Raw genomic sequence first — 21,127 nt, forward strand, 5'->3', positions numbered from 1 at the left:
CATGCATGTAAGTCTATCTTTATACTGTATGCATGTGTGTCAGTTTCAAAGACATCTAGAGCGCTTAACCTTTACAGCTGTTCATATACAGTAAACTATAATGTGGCAGTGCAGATCAGCAGGACAGAGCTCAGATTTCCACTTGTCTGTACATGCACAAAATTACTCATTGATCAAGATAAAAAAGTGTGTTATGAAATTACATATTTAACACAATCTTCTTTAATACTGCTCTTTCTCATTTAAACCAAAACTTTTTCTTATAAAAATTGTAAACCGAAACAAATTGCTTGACAGTTTGAAGCACTGCCCAAAAAATAAATGACACTGGCAATGCCAGGATTTTTGGTTCAATTGCCAGGGAACATAGAAACGGGTCAAATAAAGTGTATACGTTTCTAAGTTTCTTTCTTTGAATAAAGCTGCATGACAAATTCACATGCAATGTTAATGCAATGCATAAATGTACTCTGTCTGGGTACATTTAAACTTATGAGACTTCTGATTCGATCACCACAAGAAATGACATTTGCACTTTCCTACCCAGGTCTCCTTGGCAGATATCAGTCCTGTTGGCTCCCCCAAGAATGAACTGTGGATTGCTACATATTTCCTGTTGAGGAAAGAGAGGTATTATAGATAATACCTATTGTACTGCAGATAAACATTTGTTTTTACATAAGCTCAAAGTGTTTGGCCTCACAAAAAGTAAATGTATGCTTGTGGTGATGATTTCAACACCACAGCCATTCAACAGCTGACCATGGGTGATAAAATTTGCTGCCAAGTGTTTACAAGCATTAGGGCAAAATATTGTAATATTGTATGTCCACTGAGACACATTCTCCTTTCCATTATTTTTAAAGTGCCATTAAACCGAAACGAATCGCCCGGCACTGAAGCACTGTCCAAAAAATGTTTTACTGACTCACCAAAGGCTTTGCAAGAAACGGAAACAGTAACCTGATTCTGAACGTCGACAAGGCCAGTCACGATACAGCTGTATCATTATACAAGCCAAGCTTGTAAAGTTAAAAGTCACACATGAAGTACTGTAGGTCAGATTTTTAAATCTTGATTGACTGAAATAAAACTGCAGTTTATTGCATTTTTCTATATGCATTCTTTTTTGAATAATGAGGCATTTAAGATCTAGGGCAGTTTCTCTGGCTTTATTACTTCTTTTCAAATTAATTAAATTAAATTTTATAAAACCAGTATAACCACATATGCAATTCTATTAATTAATCTATACATCTAATGCATAAACTGTACTCTATAAAATAGATATGCAAGCATAATATATGTTAAAAAATATGCTTTAAATAGCCAAATAGAAAAGCTCATTTTAAGTAGGCAATTCTAAAATAGTGAAGATAAGAAAAGCCCATCATAGTTCAAACCCACTGACACAAGTCCATTATCAGGTTGTTGATATGGCAGAGCTCTGCTTTATAAATCACTGACACACAGCAAGTCATATGTTGGCACGTCAGTAGCCTGAGACTCTAGAGCGTGCTAAATTTCAGCTATGTCTGACACAATGCATACACTGCAGGGTCACTGCCACAGTCTTATGACACGCCTGCATGCAATATCTAATCTGATGCCCGGCATTGCTGCCTATTTTCTGATATAAAAATTTGCTGTAATTATGCAGCTGGTTGCCAGTAACTTACTGTAGAAGATAAAAACTGAAAATGTTTCATGTTCATTTAACTTTGAATAACATAAATGTAAAATCTACAGTAAGTTACTGGCAACCAGCTGCCAGTAATAATGTAATTTCTAGAGATTTTTTTTACAGTGTAGATCCCACTCTATGGAGTTAATATTAAAGTACTGTACTTTCAATTTTGATGACTGTGTTAATGAATAAATAGTCAACCAGTACATTTATAATATGCATACACTCTAAAAATGGTTGGGTTATTTTTTACCCATAATGGGTAAATATCGGACAGAACACATGCTGGGTTAAAAATGACCCAATGCTGGGTTGTTGTTATGCAACCATGGGGTATAATAATAACCCAGCAGTTGGGTTAAAATAACCCAGCATTGGGTCAATTTTAGCAGTGTGTTCTGTCCAATATTAACCTATTATGTGTCAAAAATGTATGTCATTATGTACAAAAATAGAAATCATGGCAAGAAAAATATATGATGATTTTTTTAAGAAAAAATTTATATTATTTTATTATAACACTATAAAAAATTATATCATATATTTTTACGTTACTTTAACATAACAAATTAAATTAAACAATTTCAATTGTTTTTCTAAGTTGTCAACTTATCATAGGTAAAAAAATTAAATTAAGGTTAAGTTTACTTTATACAAAAACTTTATGCTGATCAAATCAACACCAAGATTTATGGTAAAAAAATTATTAGGCCCACACACTTAAAAAAATGACTTCTGAAGTAAATATATATTTAATCTTGCTATTAAGGATGTTCAGATATTTTTACTAGAAAATTTTTACCTAAAAATAAAAGTTTTGTAGTGCAGATGTAAACAATCTCTCAGTCTGGATTAGGATGCAATGCAACTTATCCCATACATTTCCACCTCAAATTAATTCACTTACCGATGGGCGCTTCCATTCTAACTTCAGATGAAACCTTTCATTAAAAAAAAGAGAGGAGTCCTCAGCAGGGAACAGCGGGTCTTCAAACAGCACCTTCTTAAGCACATATTTGTCTCTGAGCTCTTGAAAGTCCTTAAGACGCCTTGCATCTTTAACAGCCTCATTGCGGCTCAAAATGGCAGCATAGACATTGCTGGGTGGAGTAAAATAACTTGTTGGGTCGCCAGCCACAATCTGTGGAGCAGCTTGAGTTTTCTGGACGTGTTTTTCAGAAAAGTTCTCATCTTCTCCCATTTCGTTTTAGTTTGTGTCTTGATAAAAGTGAGAATTTATCAGTATCAATCCAAAAGGCTGCCAATTCCTTCTTCCAGTTCCCAGTTTCTTTATATCGTGGTGAAGGCACAGCACCGGTCGTGTACACAAATAAGCATTTACAATAAGTCAGATGCTCACACACACATGCTCACTTGCATATGCTTGCATACACACTTACACCCTACCTACATTTAGCCTTTCCCCTGAGAAGCCAATTCTAATAATAGACCTCCTAAAGGGACGTCAGGGTTTCTCTCTTTCTGTCCGTCTAATGAGGGCGTGCCTTTCAGCTGATGACTTTAGACATTTCTTAAACAGATGATGGGAATAAAAGAGGGCTGCAATACCATCTAATGCTCAACTTTATATTTTTACAAAGGTTTACACATCAATAGGCTTTAAAAAGTTAACATTTTTAAATTCTCAATAATATGACCTGTCCCAAATTACAAAAGTTGAGTCTAAAAACTTAAAATAAAGTTAATAAGTCGGCTCTTGAAAGGGACCAATAGAACACCATTAAATACTACTGGAGTAAGGCCCAAATCACACTACATAATGGTTACATAATCACATTTTGTAATGATAAACCTATGTTCATTATGGTAGGCTATTTGTAAGAAACCTTAAGATTTTGTATTATTTTAGCATGTGATCTAAATATGTTATGTATAATATAAACAAATTCTGTATATTTGTATTTCTTGTCACCGTAATCTTTTGTCTCACAGGTCATGCAGAGCACACCCTTACAAAAATGAAGCATGTTTTTTATGGTAATAGACAAAGTGTAGTAACCATGGATTTTTGGACTATTTGCAAACTATTTTACTAGACCTTTACCTAGGTTATTTTTTATAGTTGATTTTCGTAAGGGCACAGGCCGTGCTTTTGAAATCACGTACTGTGATGTATTAGTACCTACCGCTTAATCATAAACACTAGCCTACACTCTAGTATGGGGCCTCTATGACATACTACATCTGTACTACATCTACATCAAACTATTTTTGTTTTGTCATGTTTGCATTGTCTTGTGACCCTTATTTTTGTTCATCTTCTATGCCATACTAACAACTGCAAAACAAATCAAATCACTCAGGTATAGTTAAGCACAAGCAATATATATCTGTGTACCTATATCACTTTCACTTAAAAAAGAGATGCTTGGCTCACAGTATTGCATTATTATTAATTTATAAAAGTGTTACATTCAATAGATATAAATGTGTCCATCCCATGAATAGAGGGTATGCATTGAGGTCACTTTTCTATGTGACCACGCCGGAACTCGCCCTGTTGAGTGGCAAACTTTCAACAAAATGTCTGGTTTTCATAATGGCTGCTGCGAAAATGCCAGTAAAACTGACAATTATATCAGCTTAAATTGAATTTAGTTGGACTTGATAGCAGAGGTGGACAATACTTAGTTACATTGGTTACATTTTTTAAGCATCTGTGCTTTATTAGGGTGTTTGTATTTGGAAAAATTTTACTTCACTACATTCTAAAGCATAGAATCATACTGTGTATTCTTTAATATTATATATTAACATTTATTTAATACCTAATTACATTAAAAATTGTGTACTTTTATTTGAGTAAATGACGTTAATGTAATTTAATATTAAATGTAAAGCTTGTATTTATGAAATGTAATAGAGTAAAATTATGATAATATGCTTTGGAATGTATGTTTTTCAAAGAAAAACACGGATAAAATACAAATACTTGAAAAAATACTTTTAAGTAGAAAGTAAAACTTCTGCTTGATAGTGACCCTAGCAACTTGTCAACCCACCTGGTCAAAGGACGTTGGAATGAACGATCAATTTACTTCTCCTTTCGGTGTTTTTTGTAAGTCTGTAAAAACGATAGCCCCGAATTCTTGTTAAATCTGTTAGTACAGTATATCGCAAAACAGCTGTTTCCCCATTTAGACGCGTTTTCTCCGTGTTTTCGCTGATTTCACACTGTACACAAATTCCTCCCTATGTCTTTTGCCACTCAGTGGGCGTAACCACTTTCGCCGAAGTTGACGTCACGTGCATACACTCTGTACTGAGAAAGTAGTCGACTATCCGGGTATTTCTCGCATACTATTCTATGTATTCCGCATACTAATTTTTAAATCACAAGCAGTTCAGTTGTCACCATCTTTTCATCCAGCAGGTGTCGCTGTGTGAACTCAGCTCAGATTTAGACTGAGAATTTAGACTGACAGTGAAGGTTCATACAGGGATAAATCCACAGCGCACCTCAACAATCAGACCTGTCGCCATTTACATGTATTTTCTCGGGGGATGTTGATATATATTTAATAATTGTCGCATATGTAAGTATTTTGGGGTGATACGAGTCGCTCTGTGAAGAAGAAAGCGAATATCCGGGAGTGTAGCTTCTTCTGGGGCTATCCGATCAACCACGTCAAATCTGTCAGTCAGAAAATTTCGTTTTCGGTGATCGTGTTTTGGTGAACCCTGAAAACTTTGAATCTGTTACTACTTTTTTCTGTTACTGTTATCTTAGAGCAGCTGTTTGCCGTACATTAACCGAGCAGTGGTTATAGATAAGGCCGCTAAGCTACACTGCTAGCGGCGCTAGCCCGTGAATTAGTTAAAGGAGTTTGGACAGATTTTCGTATTTTATTTCGTAAATATTGGTATTTTTATTGACTACCAACTTCACTAGGAGCTCAAACAAGGACCTACAACACTTGAGGATTTCGTGGTTTTCATTTTCTTTGAGGACCTTCATACCTCTGTTGATTTATTGAGCTAGTGACGGTTAGCTGCTTCCGGCGAGCTGGATACGCCACTCATCTCAGGACAAAGTAAAGTAAGTTTAAACATTACACAGATTAGTGGTGTGCATTATTGCTCAATAGTTGACTTTTTTCTTGTCTATCATGTAGTTTGTGTTATATTGTATGCTTTAACACACACACACTGGGTCTGGGTTAAATCGAGGTCAGCACCCTGAGACAACCAACAGAAAAAATAACGTAAACATCACTAAACCAGATCTGCTCCATGCTTCAACAGCATTATTGTCCTGCGTATTTGTTTTGGTATTGTTGTGGAGGTCAGCAACTATAAAGTGTTCAACTTGGAACTGAAACTGGCACAGTGACACCCAGTTAACACGAATTAGTCGCTTCATTTCCTGCTGTTGTTTAGATCTGTCCTCCATTATAACTTTCTGAAGTTCAAGGGGTTTATAAGTGTAATATTTTTGGACATGTATATTATATATTAATATAGTGTTTATATGGTTGGTTTTTCTATGTGTGGGGAAACTGAACACGCTCACATTAGACGTTTTAGTGAATCAAGTGTCCTCCTTACTTTAATGTAGGGCTGTGAATCGATTAAAATTTTTAATCTAATTAATTACATCCTCTGTGATTAATTAATCTAAATTAATCGCCTACATAATTTTTGCTGTGAAAGTATTAAATATTTCTTTCTAAATTAATCAGTGAATAATCAGCATTAGTGACATTGAAGCTCAAAAACTCTTTTATTATTACAGTATTTTCACTGTTCAAATAATGGCCATAACAATCAACAAAAATAACCTAAAGTAATATGCTAAGGAGATAAAGTGCTTCAGGAATATTATTTACCAAAAGTTTAACAGTGCAATATCAATTGCAGGCCTTTTGTGTGCAATTGAACATAAACCTTAAATAAAGAACCCGACAGGTGGATGACATCAAAGTACCGCGAGAGCATTTAGGAAGCAGTCTTCTGTTATGATTTCTCGAACTGCTCTCACGGGATTTGGATGTCATCTGCTTCTTGGTTCTTGTGGCGCCACATAAAGTGTACTCACTAGTTTAACAAACCCGTTTTATCAGCCACTGGTTAGATCAACGTAGCAGTCAAAAACAGGACGCGAGTAATCACGTACGAGAGAAATCGTTTACCCACAAAATACAGGACACCTATACTGTGCTATATTTGGTTTTCTGATCCCAATCTTCATCATTCCGCTAAGCCAAGTCAATCTCCATTGGTCTTTTACACCTTTATCGATCTCCAAAACTTCGGAGCCTTCCTGCATTATAAGTATGTCCATGCTATCTGAAATAAAGTTTTACCTCATCTTACGCGCTACAGCCAGAAAACCCGGAGTGGATCCGGTGCGTAGTGATTACAGAAAGCTTACAGTGGAGAGAGGAACGTGATTTTGCTCCACTCCAGGCTTTGATCACATCCCACTTAAAAAGCTGAATACATGTCATATTTATGAAAAGTTAATTTAATAATTTTGCAATTGACGGAAATCCGTGTAACGACGGAGAACTTTAATCCATGTGCTTTGTATGATGTGGTACTTTAGAGTGGACGAACTCTATGATATGAAAATTCTTTGCTGCAGACGTTGCATACTTTATTTTTATCATCACTTCCATCAGGCCGTTTTTTTATAAGTAAATGTTCCAGTCAATGATCTAGTCACCGCCAGAGCGTTCTCGTCTACCTCCTTTATTTTACAGTCAAATGGTGGCTAGAATGTATCCAGGTTCAATACGGAATGGATTAATCTGCGTTATTTTTTTTAACGCGTTATTTTTTCTCAGATTAATTAATCGAATGAATGCGTTATTTTTACAGCCCTACTTTAAAGTATGATAAACTTGGATGATATACCATAGCTGTTTTTGCATACTAGAGCTGTACTGATAGGAATTTTGGGGCCGATGCTGATTTTAACAGCAACGTTAAAATTTGTCACTTGTTTAAACTTTAGTTATTAAATTTAAAAACTGTTTTGATACATTTTTTTTATTTTGCAAAGTTTAAAACGCATGCATTAAAGGCCCAGTGTGGGGTTTTCCCCGCATCTTGTGGTGATATTGCATTTTGAAATTGAGGGATGAGTTGTGGACTGAGGTGTTGGTTGCACTTTACAAAGAGAAGCTACGGGAGATGCCACAGGACTAATGCGTCGTTGTGTTAGGCCCTGTCCCAAATTGCACACTCCGGACTTCTTCAGAGTCCACACTTTGATGACATCATGTAGTGCAGACCTTAGGGACCCTTGACACGAGCACATCAGCACGCACCGGAGTCGTATTTTGGGACAGACTTGAGCATCACGCCGGAAAAGTTGCCCATCAGGGTGAACTCCTTTCATCTGTCGTCTGATTGCTGGGTTGGTAAATTGCGTGAAGCCTGCAGCAGTGCATCAAGGGTGTAAAGGGGGCGCTGATGAGCACACTTCAGAGCACAAAAATGACTGATAGGACACCCTACGGATTCGTAGACTAAGCGAGCATGTGCAATTTAAGTCCATGAGACCCAAAGTCCACATGAAGTGCACCATTTGGGAAAGGGCTCTAAGGGGGTCGCACACCGGCCACGCAGCTCAGCATCGCGCCGCATCGAGTCGTGTCTAAGACAACTCTGAGGTTTCGTAAACCGGAAGTACACATTAAATAGCGCAAGCTTTGTCAGATAGCCTCTACTTCAAAATGCAAAATATACGTTAGCAGCCAATGTTAATTGTTAAAGCTGCCTTCGGCAACTCTGGAGGATTGGGCAGTTTCCAAATGTTTACAATTTCATGTCCCTCCCCCACTACCACCGAGCCACCTCCCTTCTCGAGCTCGTCCTCGTCAGCGTGTGTGCACCAGTATTATTGTGAACGCATAGTTAGCAAGAATACTTAGTCTTAGATTACTTGCATAACACTCCGAAACACAATCAATGGTTGATAAAGCAAAATTACCTGTCGAGAAGAAATGTGGCAAGCTCTGCATCCATTTTTTCTTAAACAGTCTTATTTATGTTGTTCTATCGGAGCATAGTGTTGGTTTCAGTGAATATGATAAAAAAATATCAAAATAGTTGCTGACCGCAGCTTTAATGATTTGGGACAAATATGATGTTATTTAATGTTAAACTATGTGAGTGGTGCTGTGTGGTGCGACAGGGATTTGAGCAACTTCCTGAGTCAAAGCTGGGCAGCGCGGACAGGTGCCACCTGGCAGCGCCGGTGTGCGTCAACTCATAGAAAACATTTTTATTTTTTATTTTTTTAGAACAGCGCGGCGCTGAGCTGCGTGTCTGGTGTGCGATCCCCTTTTGACAGTGCAGCGAAGATGGGGCGGCAGTGGCTCAGTGAATTATGTAGGTTGTCTACAAACGGAAAGCTTGGTGGTGTCGAGGTGTCCTTGAGCAAGACACCTAACCCCAGCAGCTCCCAACGAGCTAGATGGCGCCTTGCGTGGCTGACACCGCTGTCGGTGTATGAAGGATTGAGTGAATAAGTGAATGTGAGGCAATTTGTAAAAGTGCTTTGGATGGCTATAGGTCTGTTGAAAGTGCTATATAAATGCAGTCCATAAATACTTAAATGATAGGTGAACTAGCCAAACTAAAAAAAAAACCCAACTACTGCATGTTTAATTGTATTGTCTTTAATAAATTGCTCCTAATCTGTTTGTTTTGCAGCTCTCTGCCTCCTGCGCTTGAGGTTGAGCCTGGCTTCATATTTGTGACAGTTGTCTGTCAAGACTGTCAGTTGTCACTTAGTGATGTCGGAAGAAGGAAAACAGACTCCTGCCCCCGTGTCCACGATGGACACAAAGTCTGAATCCACAGCCTCGCCACCTCCCGCTCAGGCAGTGTCCTCTGTGTCTCCCCCCGTGTCCACTGTAACACAGTCTGCTCCACCCGCAACAGAGGATGAGGAGGAGGAGAGCGAAGATGAATCTGAGATTCTGGAGGAAAGCCCCTGTGGACGCTGGCAGAAGCGGAGAGAGGAGGTACACGTGTGCACATGCGTGTGCGACTGTTGAAGTACAATTTGAACAGATCTTTTTAAACAATGTTTTGCACTGCTAACACTTATTTGAGAGACTATCTATTAAACATTGTCCCTTTTTCCTCGCAGGTAAACCAGCGTAATGTACCAGGTATTGACAATGCTTACCTTGCCATGGACACAGAGGAGGGTGTGGAAGTGGTGTGGAATGAGGTCATGTTTTCTGAGCGGAAGAACTTCAAACTACAGGAGGTAGAACAACAAACTTTCCCTGCTTTGTTTATGGTATGAGAAAGATTTTTTCTGACATGCAGTTAGGTAGTAAATGGGACACTGACCAAAATAAAATATATGGTCTTATACGTTTTAAATTACACACAACTTAAAAAGAGCAAAATTAGTTGTGGTTTAATTGAATCGAGACCAGACGTTCACCCTCATGAAGGATATTAAAAGCGTAGTTTAGAATATAAACAATGGAAAAGCCATAATTGGCCATCTTCCTATTTGCAGCCCATATAAATTAACTGGTGGTGCGCTGTTTGTCGAAACAATGAACGTTTGTTTATTTAAACATGCCATGTGGGACCAAAGCAGGAAATGTGAGTAAGCCCAGCTCGAAGGTTTACTCATGACTTTTATCTTCATACTTGTCACCAGATGTAATATTGTTCTTTACTGTATTCTTGATTACTAAGAGGGAAGGTTATACTTTCAGATTATGAGTTACCAGTTATCATTACTGATGGGATGGGTTGGCTTTAAAGAATGAGCGCACTTGCTTGCTTTTCTTGGGAGTAAGGTCCTTAAACAAAGTGGTCTGACCTGTTTGATGCCTTTATGGGAACTGCTTTCTCCTTCAGTTTCTAATGAATAGATTTATAAAAGAGGCGTTCAGTGTGGTTTTGTAACTTTGTGATCTAATGTGTCTCTTGAGTGTTAAAATGTAAAAAGTAATTCTGTTTTTAATATAACTTATTCAAACTGCCATTGCCAGTAAGCACTACTTAATCAAGCTCTATTCATTAATGCCTGGCATAGAGTTGTGGACAGCCATCTGTTTGGCCCATCCACATACTGCACCCCCTTTGCTTGGCAAAGTCTCATGCTGGAATTCAATAAGTAATTTTAGAGGTTGCTTTTTGACAGGCATTGCCTTCTACTTGTTGATTGCATTTCCATAAGCATAGTGCAGTAAACTTGCAATAAAGTGTGTTTCTTTTTCTTCTAATTTTCTCTGGTTATTAATAAATGTTCAGTATTTTTTCTTAACAGTCTAAATTCTCTGAAAACCGCAATGCATTATCTATAGGGATGCACCGATATGGAAATTTTGTCCGATACCGATAACCAAAACTCTTTATATTTGGGGGCCGATAGCCGATATATATAGGCCAATAAATATTCATATTATTTTCACAATGAAAAACTCCCAGACCGCGGACATCTTGTCGTTGCGCTAGACTAGCATACTCTTCTTAAGCCCGCAACACGTGTCATCTTCGTGCTATGTCACAGAAAGCACCAATCAAAACTCCACATGGCCAGCAATGAGCAATCATTTGTCGGCTTTCATTTATCGGCCTAATTTTGCTATTAGACCGATAACCGATAATATTAAAATAAGCAGTTATCGGCCGATATATTGTGCATCCCTAATTATCTATCATGCATTTACTGTTTAACCTAATGTACTTAAAAATGCTAAAAGTATCCTGTTTATATCAGATCTGATAAATTGTATGTTGTTGTTTTGTTTTTAAGGAAAAAGTGAAAGCAGTGTTTGATAACCTAATCCAGCTTGAACATTTAAATATAGTAAAGTTTCACAAGTACTGGGCAGATGTGAAGGAGAACAGAGCCAGGGTAAGAAATTCAATGAAGCTCACTTAAAGGAATAGTTCACCGACAAATGAACATTTTGTTGTCATTTACGCACCCTCATTTACAAGTTGTTGTATAAATGTATAAATTATTTTGTCCTGCTCAACACAAAGACATTTTTTTAATAATTAGGGCTGTCAAAAGATTCATTGCGATTAATCGCATACAAAATAAAAGTTTGTTTTAGCATAATATGTGTGTGCACTGTGTGATTATTTTGTATATATAAATACACACACATGTATGTATGTATTTAAGAAACTTTTACATATATATATATATATATATATAGATAGATAGATAGATAGATAGATAGATAGATAGATAGAGATATATGAGGGAGATAGATTTTGATATATTTTATTTTATATATAAATAAAAAAATACATAACATGTTTCTTAAATTTCATATATATATGTGTGTGTGTGTGTTTATATATATATATACATAATAATTACACACAATATACATGCAAATATATTATGCAAACACAAACTTTTATTTTGTATGCAATTAATCGCGATTAATCTTGTGACAGCTCTAAAAATAATACTATGGAAGCGAATGGTGCCTCTGATCTGTTTTGTTACAGGTTTGAAAAAGGGTTAGTAAAGACAGATTTTTCATTTTTCGGTGGCGATCCCTTTTACATAATGCTAGAACTCAAAATCAAACAGAATCATCATAAAACTGCCATTACATATTTCTAATAAAAGTGCGCTATTAAATTTTGCCTCCCACTTACAGGTTATTTTTATAACGGAGTACATGTCATCTGGAAGTCTTAAGCAGTTTCTAAAAAAGACTAAGAAAAATCACAAGACCATGAATGAAAAGGTATGAATGCTGTTTTTTAAACAGAGAAGAGCTATTGAAACAAATATGCGTCTTTTCTCTTGAATTGATTGAATATTTGTCAAGTGTTAGTATTTTATGATGCAGTTGTTTAAAAATGTTAATGATGGTCATTTGTTTGCCCTGATACAAATTAACACACTTGTTACTGAACTGAATCATTTTCTTCAGTATTGGTATCCGTAGATTTTAATCATGTAAATTGCATTAATATACTATAGATGGAGTATATATTACACAGAATTGTCTACTTGGATATCATTGTTAACTCTATGTGGTGATCTTCTAGGCATGGAAACGTTGGTGCACTCAGATATTATCTGCCTTAAGGTGTGTTTGTATATGTTAAGATTTCCCCTGTTGTGTGTTCATTTTTTTCTATATTAAAATGAAAAGTTGTGTTGACCAATAATATGATGCTAGAGTCAGACAAATTCCCTATTGCGACTTGGATGGTCCACTGCATATTGCTTTCTCTCATACCCTTTCTCACCACTCTTACTTAAGCTATCTGCATTCATGTGAACCTGCGATTATCCACGGGAACTTGACCTGTGACACCATCTTTATTCAGCACAATGGACTCATCAAAATTGGATCAGGTGGGTTAGATATATAGACTTTGTGTGGAGGACTGTGTAAATGTTCTAGGTTATTGTTCCTGAAGTGTCTGTGTCTTTCTAGTGGCTCCAGACACCATTAATAACCACGTCAAAACATGTCGTGAGGAACAGAAGAGTTTGCACTTCTTTGCTCCCGAGTATGGAGGTAAAGCACATTTTGAACTAAAGATTATAGGGCACTATTTACATTTCAGTGACGTGACGTTAATTATTTTGTGTCCCTATGATGCAATTAAATGTAAAGGGTTAAAATAAAATAAAAATTGCAGATTGCTTGCATGCATTCTCTTTTTTGAGCACCAAGTCTAAAATTTCTGGTTTTATTTAATTTTGAAAGAATATTTGCAAATAATAATTACAAATATGTCAATGTGGTGTAACCGGTCTGTGTCAGTTGGTATAACTAGTATTTTTTTATAAAATTATAAATATATTCATAAAAAATATAGAATAAAATAAAAACATCTAGTTTAGTGTAATATAATTTTTTAACATACATTTTTACATAATTTGTCAAAGATTATTTAGAAAATAATAATCAGCATATTTCAGAACAAATATTACACAAACGCATAAAACTTTACATTTAGAAAGAACTAATAAAATGATATTTAAAAAATATATATATATATATTTTTATTATTACACTTAAATGCCATCAAGGTGGATAAAATATTTAATATTTCCTATTCTTTGGCGCAATTGGCGGTTACACCATTTGCCGTTTTCAGGTCCATTCAGTCTTAAATTTATTAAAAGTGGTGCAAATGTAAAAAAAATTGCAACTTTTTTTGTACATTTTTCAAATATCACATATACAATCATATTCATCATATTACAAAATAACCACAGAAAAACAATCACAACAAACAAGACACAAAGACAGACCAAACGCATAACCAATTAGAAAAAAACAAGTGCACCCAACAATTATTACTACATGATTGACTAAGGGCAAGTATAAACATGCAAATGTCATTTTTATTGCATAAAATCATAAAATTAATCTTAGCCGCTGTATTTTGCTACTCATGTTGTCAGTTGGTGATTTTTCAGTGTTTCCCCTGCTTCTATTAATGTAAAGCAATATATAAATTGAATTTTAGATTAGAAAGTATTGTTATTTTGTTTCTTGGTAGTAAAAAGGATATTTCAACTAAACTTTAAATATTTGTCATATTTTCTTTAAAAACCCATATGAATAATTTTTATCCATTTTCCACAGAATGTTTGTAACTGAATTTGTCATTAATATTCATTCACTTTCATTGTTAATTAAAAAACAACAACATTTATGTCTTAAGAAGATAAAGTCATACGGGTCTAGATCGACATGACACTATTTTTTTGGTAAACTATCCCTTAAGGTCACCGCTTTGTCACTCTGCGTTCTTGTTTTAGTACTCATGTTATTTAAATGTGACTTAATACAGTTTGTCCTCTTCCCCCATCAACTTTAGCTGTTGCCAGTGTCACTACAGCTGTGGACATCTATTCCTTTGGAATGTGCGCCTTAGAGGTGAGCTTTAAGTTTGATGTGGGCTACGAAACTTACGTCAGGGCATCACGCTGTCCAGACCAGTCATTCAACTTTTTCACACCCTGTTTTGTAGATGGCTGTACTGGAGATTCAGAGTAATGGAGAGTCATCATACGTGTCACAAGAAGCCATCAATAGTGCCATCCATTCTCTGGAGGACCCACTGCAGAGAGTGAGTATAGATGCAAATACAATAGTGATAGTAGTATCTTAGTATGAGGGCTGTCAGTGTAACGATTATAATAAATATTATCAGCATTTATACTTTGGAAAACTCTTTGTTTTATCCAATCCATATAGTCGTATCAGCATGATTGTAGAAAATTTAACCCATGACTTTGGTGTTGCTTGCACAATGCTCTACAAACTAAAAAATGCACTTTGTGTACAAATGACGTTGCTTGAATAAAAAGTAATAAATGTGTGCATTTATTCAGGAGTTTATTCAGAAGTGTCTTGAGGTGGACCCCAGTAAGAGGCCGACGGCCCGAGAGCTGCTTTTCCATCAAGCTCTGTTTGAAGTGCCTCAATTGAAACTATTGGCTGCACACTGTATTGTCGGTCACCAGCGTGAGTCACTAAGCTTATCTAATTGTATGCATGTATGTGACCTTTATCAATGAGATACGATGGCAATAAAGATACATTTTTTGCTCTGGGTTCTAGACATGATCCCTGAAAATGCTTTAGAGGAAATAACCAAGAATATGGACCCTAATCAAGTGATCATGGAAAGAAAAGAGGTCCAGCTGAAGTGAGTCTCTTTTTACAATGGATTTGTGTAGATACTGTTTGTTTTGGTTTGAACTAGATTATATCCCATCTCTTTTAACATCAGGCTCTCCCAGTTTCCTGCCTTGGAGCTCGACAAGTTCCTTGAAGATGTGAGGTGAGCAAATGCCAACGTGCCTTAATAAACAAAAGTACTCCATTAACAATCTTTTATTATCCTTTAGCTTGTTGAATTTGCCCTCTTTGATGATATCAAGCAAGCATTTATAAATGTTGTTCTCTTTATTTTTGTACATTAGGAATGGGATCTATCCGCTGACTGCCTTTGGCATGCCCTGCCCACAGCAGCCTCAGCAAGAGGCTGTCAAATCCCCCATCGTACCACCATCCGTCAAATCACCCACGCCTGAGCCTGCAGAACTGGAGACAAGGAAGGTGAGAAATGGTGAATTACGGAGCTGGTGAATGGGGAGCGTTTAGGAATAAATAACAGTTTTCTCACCTTCCCCTGCCATCAGTCAGACTCCCTGTGTGGTATATTGCAATTGTGAATATATGAAATTTCCTTTCAACCAAATCTAGGCAGGTTATATTCGAAGAGAGCAGAATAATCTGTCATTTAGGGCGCACTCACATCATACAAAACTGGACCACCAAGCCGTACTAGAGTATAATTGTCCCCACTACCCAACACGTCGGCACTCGCACTACATTTTATTATCAGAATTTAGGGATTATTAGGTGTGTTTGAAAGATTGGTTGACATATGCCATTAAATAACAGAGAGATTTAAAAGCATTTTAGGAGCAGTCCGCTCTCCAATCACTCTCGAGCTGCTTTTATGTCATAAATCGATCGGTTCGCACAGTGCGCATGGTGTCAAACACACCGCACTCTGGTACAGTAGGGAGTGATTACACTAGCAAGATGAACAATACTTTGTGGTCAAACGTACTCAGCATGATATGTTGTGTTAAATACGATTGTTTTTGTTAAGGTCGTACAAATGCAATGCAACATCGAGCCTGTGGACGAGGGAGCAAAGCATCATGTAAGTCTTTCTTTCATTGTTTGGCTGATGTGAACTAGACTTGGCTTAAAGAGGACTTATCATAAACTTATTCTGTACTGAATACTCCTCATTTTTCTTTTTACAGTTGACGTTACTGCTAAAACTGGAGGATAAGCTGAACCGACACTTGAGTTGTGATTTGGCACCAAGTAAGTAGTATAAAGCTGTAAAACTTCTTTCCTCTTTACGCAAGCTTTTTTGCGCACTGTTATGATATTAAAATGATATTAAAAGACACAACTGTCTTGCATCAGAATGAATCATCAGCAATTGTGCCTTTTATGCTGTGTTCACACCAGCCGTGGTAGAGGCGTCAAGCGCAAGTAATTTAAATGTTAAGTCAATGTGAAGACGTGTTGATGCGCATCTGGAGGTCCAACGGCGCAAATGAGGCATTTAGCGCGGTAGACGCGATTCCACCTCATTCGCACGAATGGCGCAAATTGAGGGTTGCCATGGGAGACGCACCATTTGAAAAAATTGCCGGAAAAACGTGCCGCGTTAAAGGCACACCATGGAACTTTTTGGCCACTAGGGGGTGCTAGAGATGTATTTTTTACATCTAGCGCCCCTAGAGCCCACAAGCACCGCAACACTGTCGCAAAGGAAAAGAAGACAACTCTTTTGGTCACAAAGTGTGCCTTCCAACATGTCATGTGTCATATAATATAATTTCATGGTTTTATTTCCATCAAACGGCAAAAAAAACCCCGCATAGCTCACGTTTACAAGCCAGTTGTAATGGTCTTCGCTTGGTTAAAGTTTATATTTAAAAAAATACTGCCTTAAAGGGGAATCGTATGTCGTAGGTCCATGACGCTACCACGGCGCCACAATGTCATGTGATGTAATTCTCTCTCTAAACTCTCCAAGTAGCCTCCAGTAGTAAAATTCACGTAAAAAAATTGTGTTCGAGCGCCAGACAGGACTTATATATGCAAGCTTTATAACAATACTTACTAGTACAAAAGCATGAGGACCAAGTCAGCATCGGTCAGAAACCCCTCCTCCTCCTTTAGTTCACGCCAGCGAACGAACGCTGGCCCAATATAATTGATCCTCATCCTTTTTATTCTGTCACTCTCCCGTTTTCTCTTTCTGGTCTTCTCCGACAAAACCTTGGGTTTCTTTTTTTTAGTTGCTGCTTTGGCCATGACAAAAACATCAGGAAAATAAATAGTTGCGCTCTCACGTCCGAATTTGAGGAACTTGAGGAACAGGAGCTTGCTCTAGTGGTGACGTGATTACAGGAAGCGAGCGGAGTCGCAGAAGCCCCTCCCGTGAATGTCTCCATGAATAGAATTTCACGCGGGAATGAAGCGAGTAAACTCAAAATGTTCAAGCGGCAAACTAGACACGTTAGGTGCGAATTTGACGCCTCACATGCGGCTGGTGTGAACCCACAGTTAGAAAAGTGAACAGTGCTGACATACTCACTAGTGTCAACTGGGTTTTTAATGGCCGATGTCGATATTAAGAAAGCAATGTGGCCGATATAAGGCCACATTGTAGGAATTATACTAGGTGAGAAACTTCCCAAAGAACAAAATGCGCTTGCATGACCAAACTGGAGAATCTATCAGCCAAATGGAAAGATTTATCGGCCGATGCCATAATAATGGCCAAATATCGACAGATATATCACCCTCTGCAATAAATTGGTTCACCACTACTACAATATTGCTTAAATCTAAGATCTGTTCACTGTTTGTCTCTAGATGAGAATGTACAAGAGTTGGCTGTGGAGCTGGTCCAGCTTGGCTTCATTAGTGAGGTAAGAGATACGACATGTCATACACCTTATGATAATAATACGTGATGAAGGATTGGATTGCTATCTGACATTTGTAGTTAATTTAAATAAGCCTAATTTTCATGTTGATCATTTTCAGTTTTTGTGTTTTCATGTTGATATGTTAGCAGCAGTGTAATTTTTACCAAATACGATGACATTGCACTTTGTGTGTAGACATTTACACAATAACAGGCTTCGATTTTCTTCTTCTTATCATTTTTTAAGCACTTATGCTAGCGTTCTTAGGCAGTGAATCAATAATTCAGTTGTTTGTTGAGAAAGTTATTGGTGCGAGCCGTAGCTGATTCCTGGAAGAGTGAGGATGGGGGGGCAAAGACATGAAACTAATAAGAACCGCAAACAAAACAGATCCTGGTTTAGCTGTCCCACAAACCAGAAATAACACTTTCTCGCCTCTATTAATGTTGAGGCTGGGGCCAAACCTCTCACGGAGAATACCAGATTGGTTTGGCATTGCAACACTGCTGCTAAGTATAATACGTGAGCTGTACGATCTATACTATGTGGTTTTTATTAGGACTGTCTTTAGAAACTCTCAAATGTATTGAGCTTTATGTATTATAAGGTGCTTGTGAATATAAGAAAAAACATTGTCAGTTCATTGCTTCAGCATCTGTCTGATTTGGCTCTTTTGTGCGAGATGATGCAGTGCCATCTGTGTAACTGCAGATCTGGCATTTATTTGCCTTTCATGTTTATCTCTGTACAGTAGCTTAACTTGTGATTTACCATTTTAGTCAAGTTAATTCATCTTTTTACATTCGCGTTCTGCTCTGTTGTTCATTTTACATTCAAGTTATTAGTTTTGTTTATATGCATTAATATAAATGGTAATAAACAACAATAACATACATTTTTACTAGGGATGCACGATATATCGGCCAACATATCGTTATCGGTCGATAACTGCTTATTTTTAATATTATCGGTTATCGGTCTGATAGCAAAATTAGGCCGATAAATGAAAGCCGATAAATGATGGATTATTTTGGTTTGTTGAACCACTTCACTTGCTCATTGCTGGCCATGTGGAGTTTTGATTGGTGCTTTCTGTGACATAGCATGAAGATGACACATGTTGCAGGCTTAAGAAGAGTATGCTAGTCTAGCGCAAAGACAAGATGTCCGCGGTCTGGGAGTTTTTCATTGTGAAAATAATCTGGATATTTATCGGCCTATATATATCGGTTATCGCCCCCTAAATATAAAGAGTTATCGGTATCGGCCAAAATGTCCATATCGGTGCATCCCTAATTTTTACGTTATGTCAAAGTTTTTTTTTACTGATTCATATTGATGGTTTGCTGTATTTGCTACTAAAGTATAATGCGTAGAATCTATTATTACCTTTTACTAAGGTACCTATTATCTCTCTCCTAAGGGGGATCAAACGCGCCTCACTACCGTACTGGAGGAGGCCTTCTCGAAATTCTACAGCCGCAACGGCTCCCTAAACCCTGTCACCGTTTCCTCGTAGCAGAGGGTCGAATCTGCCAGCTTCTCTCCAGCATCCATTATCTTCATGCACGGGACGCAGCGCTTCATCGCTCGGAGGATTGCGCGCGAGCTCTGGGGAGGGTTCGAAACGCCTCGAACTGAGCCTGAAAAACAAAACAACCCCTGCACACTGTTTTTCACACCACTTTACGTGGCAGAAAGTGTTGGCTGATGGTTTCCATGTACATTCATTCTGTGTAGCAGTCTGCTTTTGTTTTAAAAGAAGAAAAAAACACGATACGGTTATTATTTAAGTCAGTATTACAAGCTGTTTTTCAGGACGTATTTGCGTATGTGTGGGATCGGTTACTTAAAGGATTTGCTGATGTGCAAACCTTACGCTGGCACATGTTTTCAGTTGATTCTCCCTCTTAGTCATTATTTCTCATGCCTTTCCATTTTAATGAGATATTTTGAAATTTCCAAGCGACTTGTCTTTACTGAAGTACCTTGTGAGGTACAAAATTAGATATCTAAGATCCACTAAGACTGTGAAAGGAAAGGGGTTCTCAGAACACAGAAAGAAAAAATGATTATTTATCTAAAAGCATATGATCTATCTTTAAGCGTTTCAATTTTGACATTGTGGCGGCTTTTTTCTTTCTCTGTGAATGTAGATTTTTTCATTTTTAAGGTTTATAAGAGAAGGGCACTTGATTTTGGTTTTTTTCTTGTTTGTCTCCCATATGTGTGTGACACCACAGTTATGAGTTTCAGTATAAGGATACAGTTTTGCAGAGCACCAAATGTGTTAAAATGTGCCTTCAACAAAGACACAATCAATTCATGGTCCGGGGGCCTAGAGACAGACATATTGTATTACTTTTTTTCATTTGTATAGATCCTGTAGTTATTTTTTATTATTTATCTGCTACCATCTGGTCTGCATGCTGGTATACTGTAACTATTTTACATTGCAGTATATATAAAAAAACTCATTTTTTGTTGGTGGCAATAAAATTAATGTTCACCTTAATGGTGCATCGGCATCTGTCTGTTACAAGTAGTTAAATTGAATGACACATGAAATGTGATACTGTTTCTTTAATGATTAAATTGTGAGGCTGGTTTGGTTATTTATGCAAATTGTCCAAGATGCTGACTGCTTCAAACATTAGATAATGGAGATGATGCTTGGCATATTCTCAAAAGCACACCACATCAATAAGTTTTTGTGTTAATGCAGACCAGCTAAGATAAATGATAACAATGATTTTAAAATGGACAAGCATTACTTATTCTGTGTGGCTGTTGAAGTAAACAACAGGGTTTTATTAATCCCCCTCTGTAGTATGTAAGATGCCAGGACCATGAGTTTCTTTCAGTTTTGTCTCATGGAAAATCGAAACTGCTTTTAAATCTGTAAACCCTCTATCTTCAAAGTTGCACCCTTTCTTGGTATAAAGATGAGATACAAAGCA

General features: G+C 37.1%; 2 protein-coding genes across 5 annotated transcripts in view; one reads left to right on the forward strand and one right to left on the reverse strand.

Annotated features, from left to right (window-relative positions):
* capn3b (calpain 3b) overlaps nucleotides 1–3,273 on the reverse strand; it is a 17,331-nt gene extending 14,058 nt beyond the window's left edge. Inside the window, exons 1-2 of one of the 2 annotated variants that reach the window (XM_055185335.2) lie at nucleotides 2,595–3,273; nucleotides 544–613 (exon numbers count right to left, since the gene is read on the reverse strand). In XM_055185335.2, coding sequence (XP_055041310.2) covers nucleotides 544–613; nucleotides 2,595–2,888 — 364 coding nt within the window. In that variant the 5' untranslated portion in view covers nucleotides 2,889–3,273. The remainder of the gene's footprint in view (nucleotides 1–543; nucleotides 614–2,594) is intronic. The other variant, XM_055185334.2, reaches the window with a different exon arrangement.
* The window catches only part of nrbp1 (nuclear receptor binding protein 1), a 25,516-nt gene extending 4,389 nt beyond the window's left edge, over nucleotides 1–21,127 (forward strand). The window contains exons 2-19 of one of the 3 annotated variants that reach the window (XM_055185353.2): nucleotides 548–630; nucleotides 9,374–9,687; nucleotides 9,816–9,971; nucleotides 11,451–11,552; nucleotides 12,319–12,408; nucleotides 12,716–12,756; nucleotides 12,934–13,028; nucleotides 13,111–13,194; nucleotides 14,510–14,568; nucleotides 14,663–14,761; nucleotides 15,027–15,159; nucleotides 15,256–15,343; nucleotides 15,428–15,478; nucleotides 15,621–15,756; nucleotides 16,319–16,372; nucleotides 16,479–16,542; nucleotides 18,112–18,167; nucleotides 19,591–21,127. In XM_055185353.2, the coding sequence (XP_055041328.1) occupies nucleotides 9,457–9,687; nucleotides 9,816–9,971; nucleotides 11,451–11,552; nucleotides 12,319–12,408; nucleotides 12,716–12,756; nucleotides 12,934–13,028; nucleotides 13,111–13,194; nucleotides 14,510–14,568; nucleotides 14,663–14,761; nucleotides 15,027–15,159; nucleotides 15,256–15,343; nucleotides 15,428–15,478; nucleotides 15,621–15,756; nucleotides 16,319–16,372; nucleotides 16,479–16,542; nucleotides 18,112–18,167; nucleotides 19,591–19,686 (1,635 nt within the window). In that variant the 5' untranslated portion in view covers nucleotides 548–630; nucleotides 9,374–9,456 and the 3' untranslated portion in view covers nucleotides 19,687–21,127. Of the gene's footprint in view, nucleotides 1–547; nucleotides 631–5,022; nucleotides 5,748–9,373; nucleotides 9,688–9,815; nucleotides 9,972–11,450; nucleotides 11,553–12,318; nucleotides 12,409–12,715; nucleotides 12,757–12,933; nucleotides 13,029–13,110; nucleotides 13,195–14,509; nucleotides 14,569–14,662; nucleotides 14,762–15,026; nucleotides 15,160–15,255; nucleotides 15,344–15,427; nucleotides 15,479–15,620; nucleotides 15,757–16,318; nucleotides 16,373–16,478; nucleotides 16,543–18,111; nucleotides 18,168–19,590 lie in introns of those variants that run through there. The other 2 variants (XM_055185351.2, XM_055185354.2) reach the window with 2 other exon arrangements.

Source organism: Misgurnus anguillicaudatus, chromosome 18 (assembly GCF_027580225.2).
Source record: "Misgurnus anguillicaudatus chromosome 18, ASM2758022v2, whole genome shotgun sequence".
NCBI classification, from domain to species: domain Eukaryota; kingdom Metazoa; phylum Chordata; class Actinopteri; order Cypriniformes; family Cobitidae; genus Misgurnus; species Misgurnus anguillicaudatus.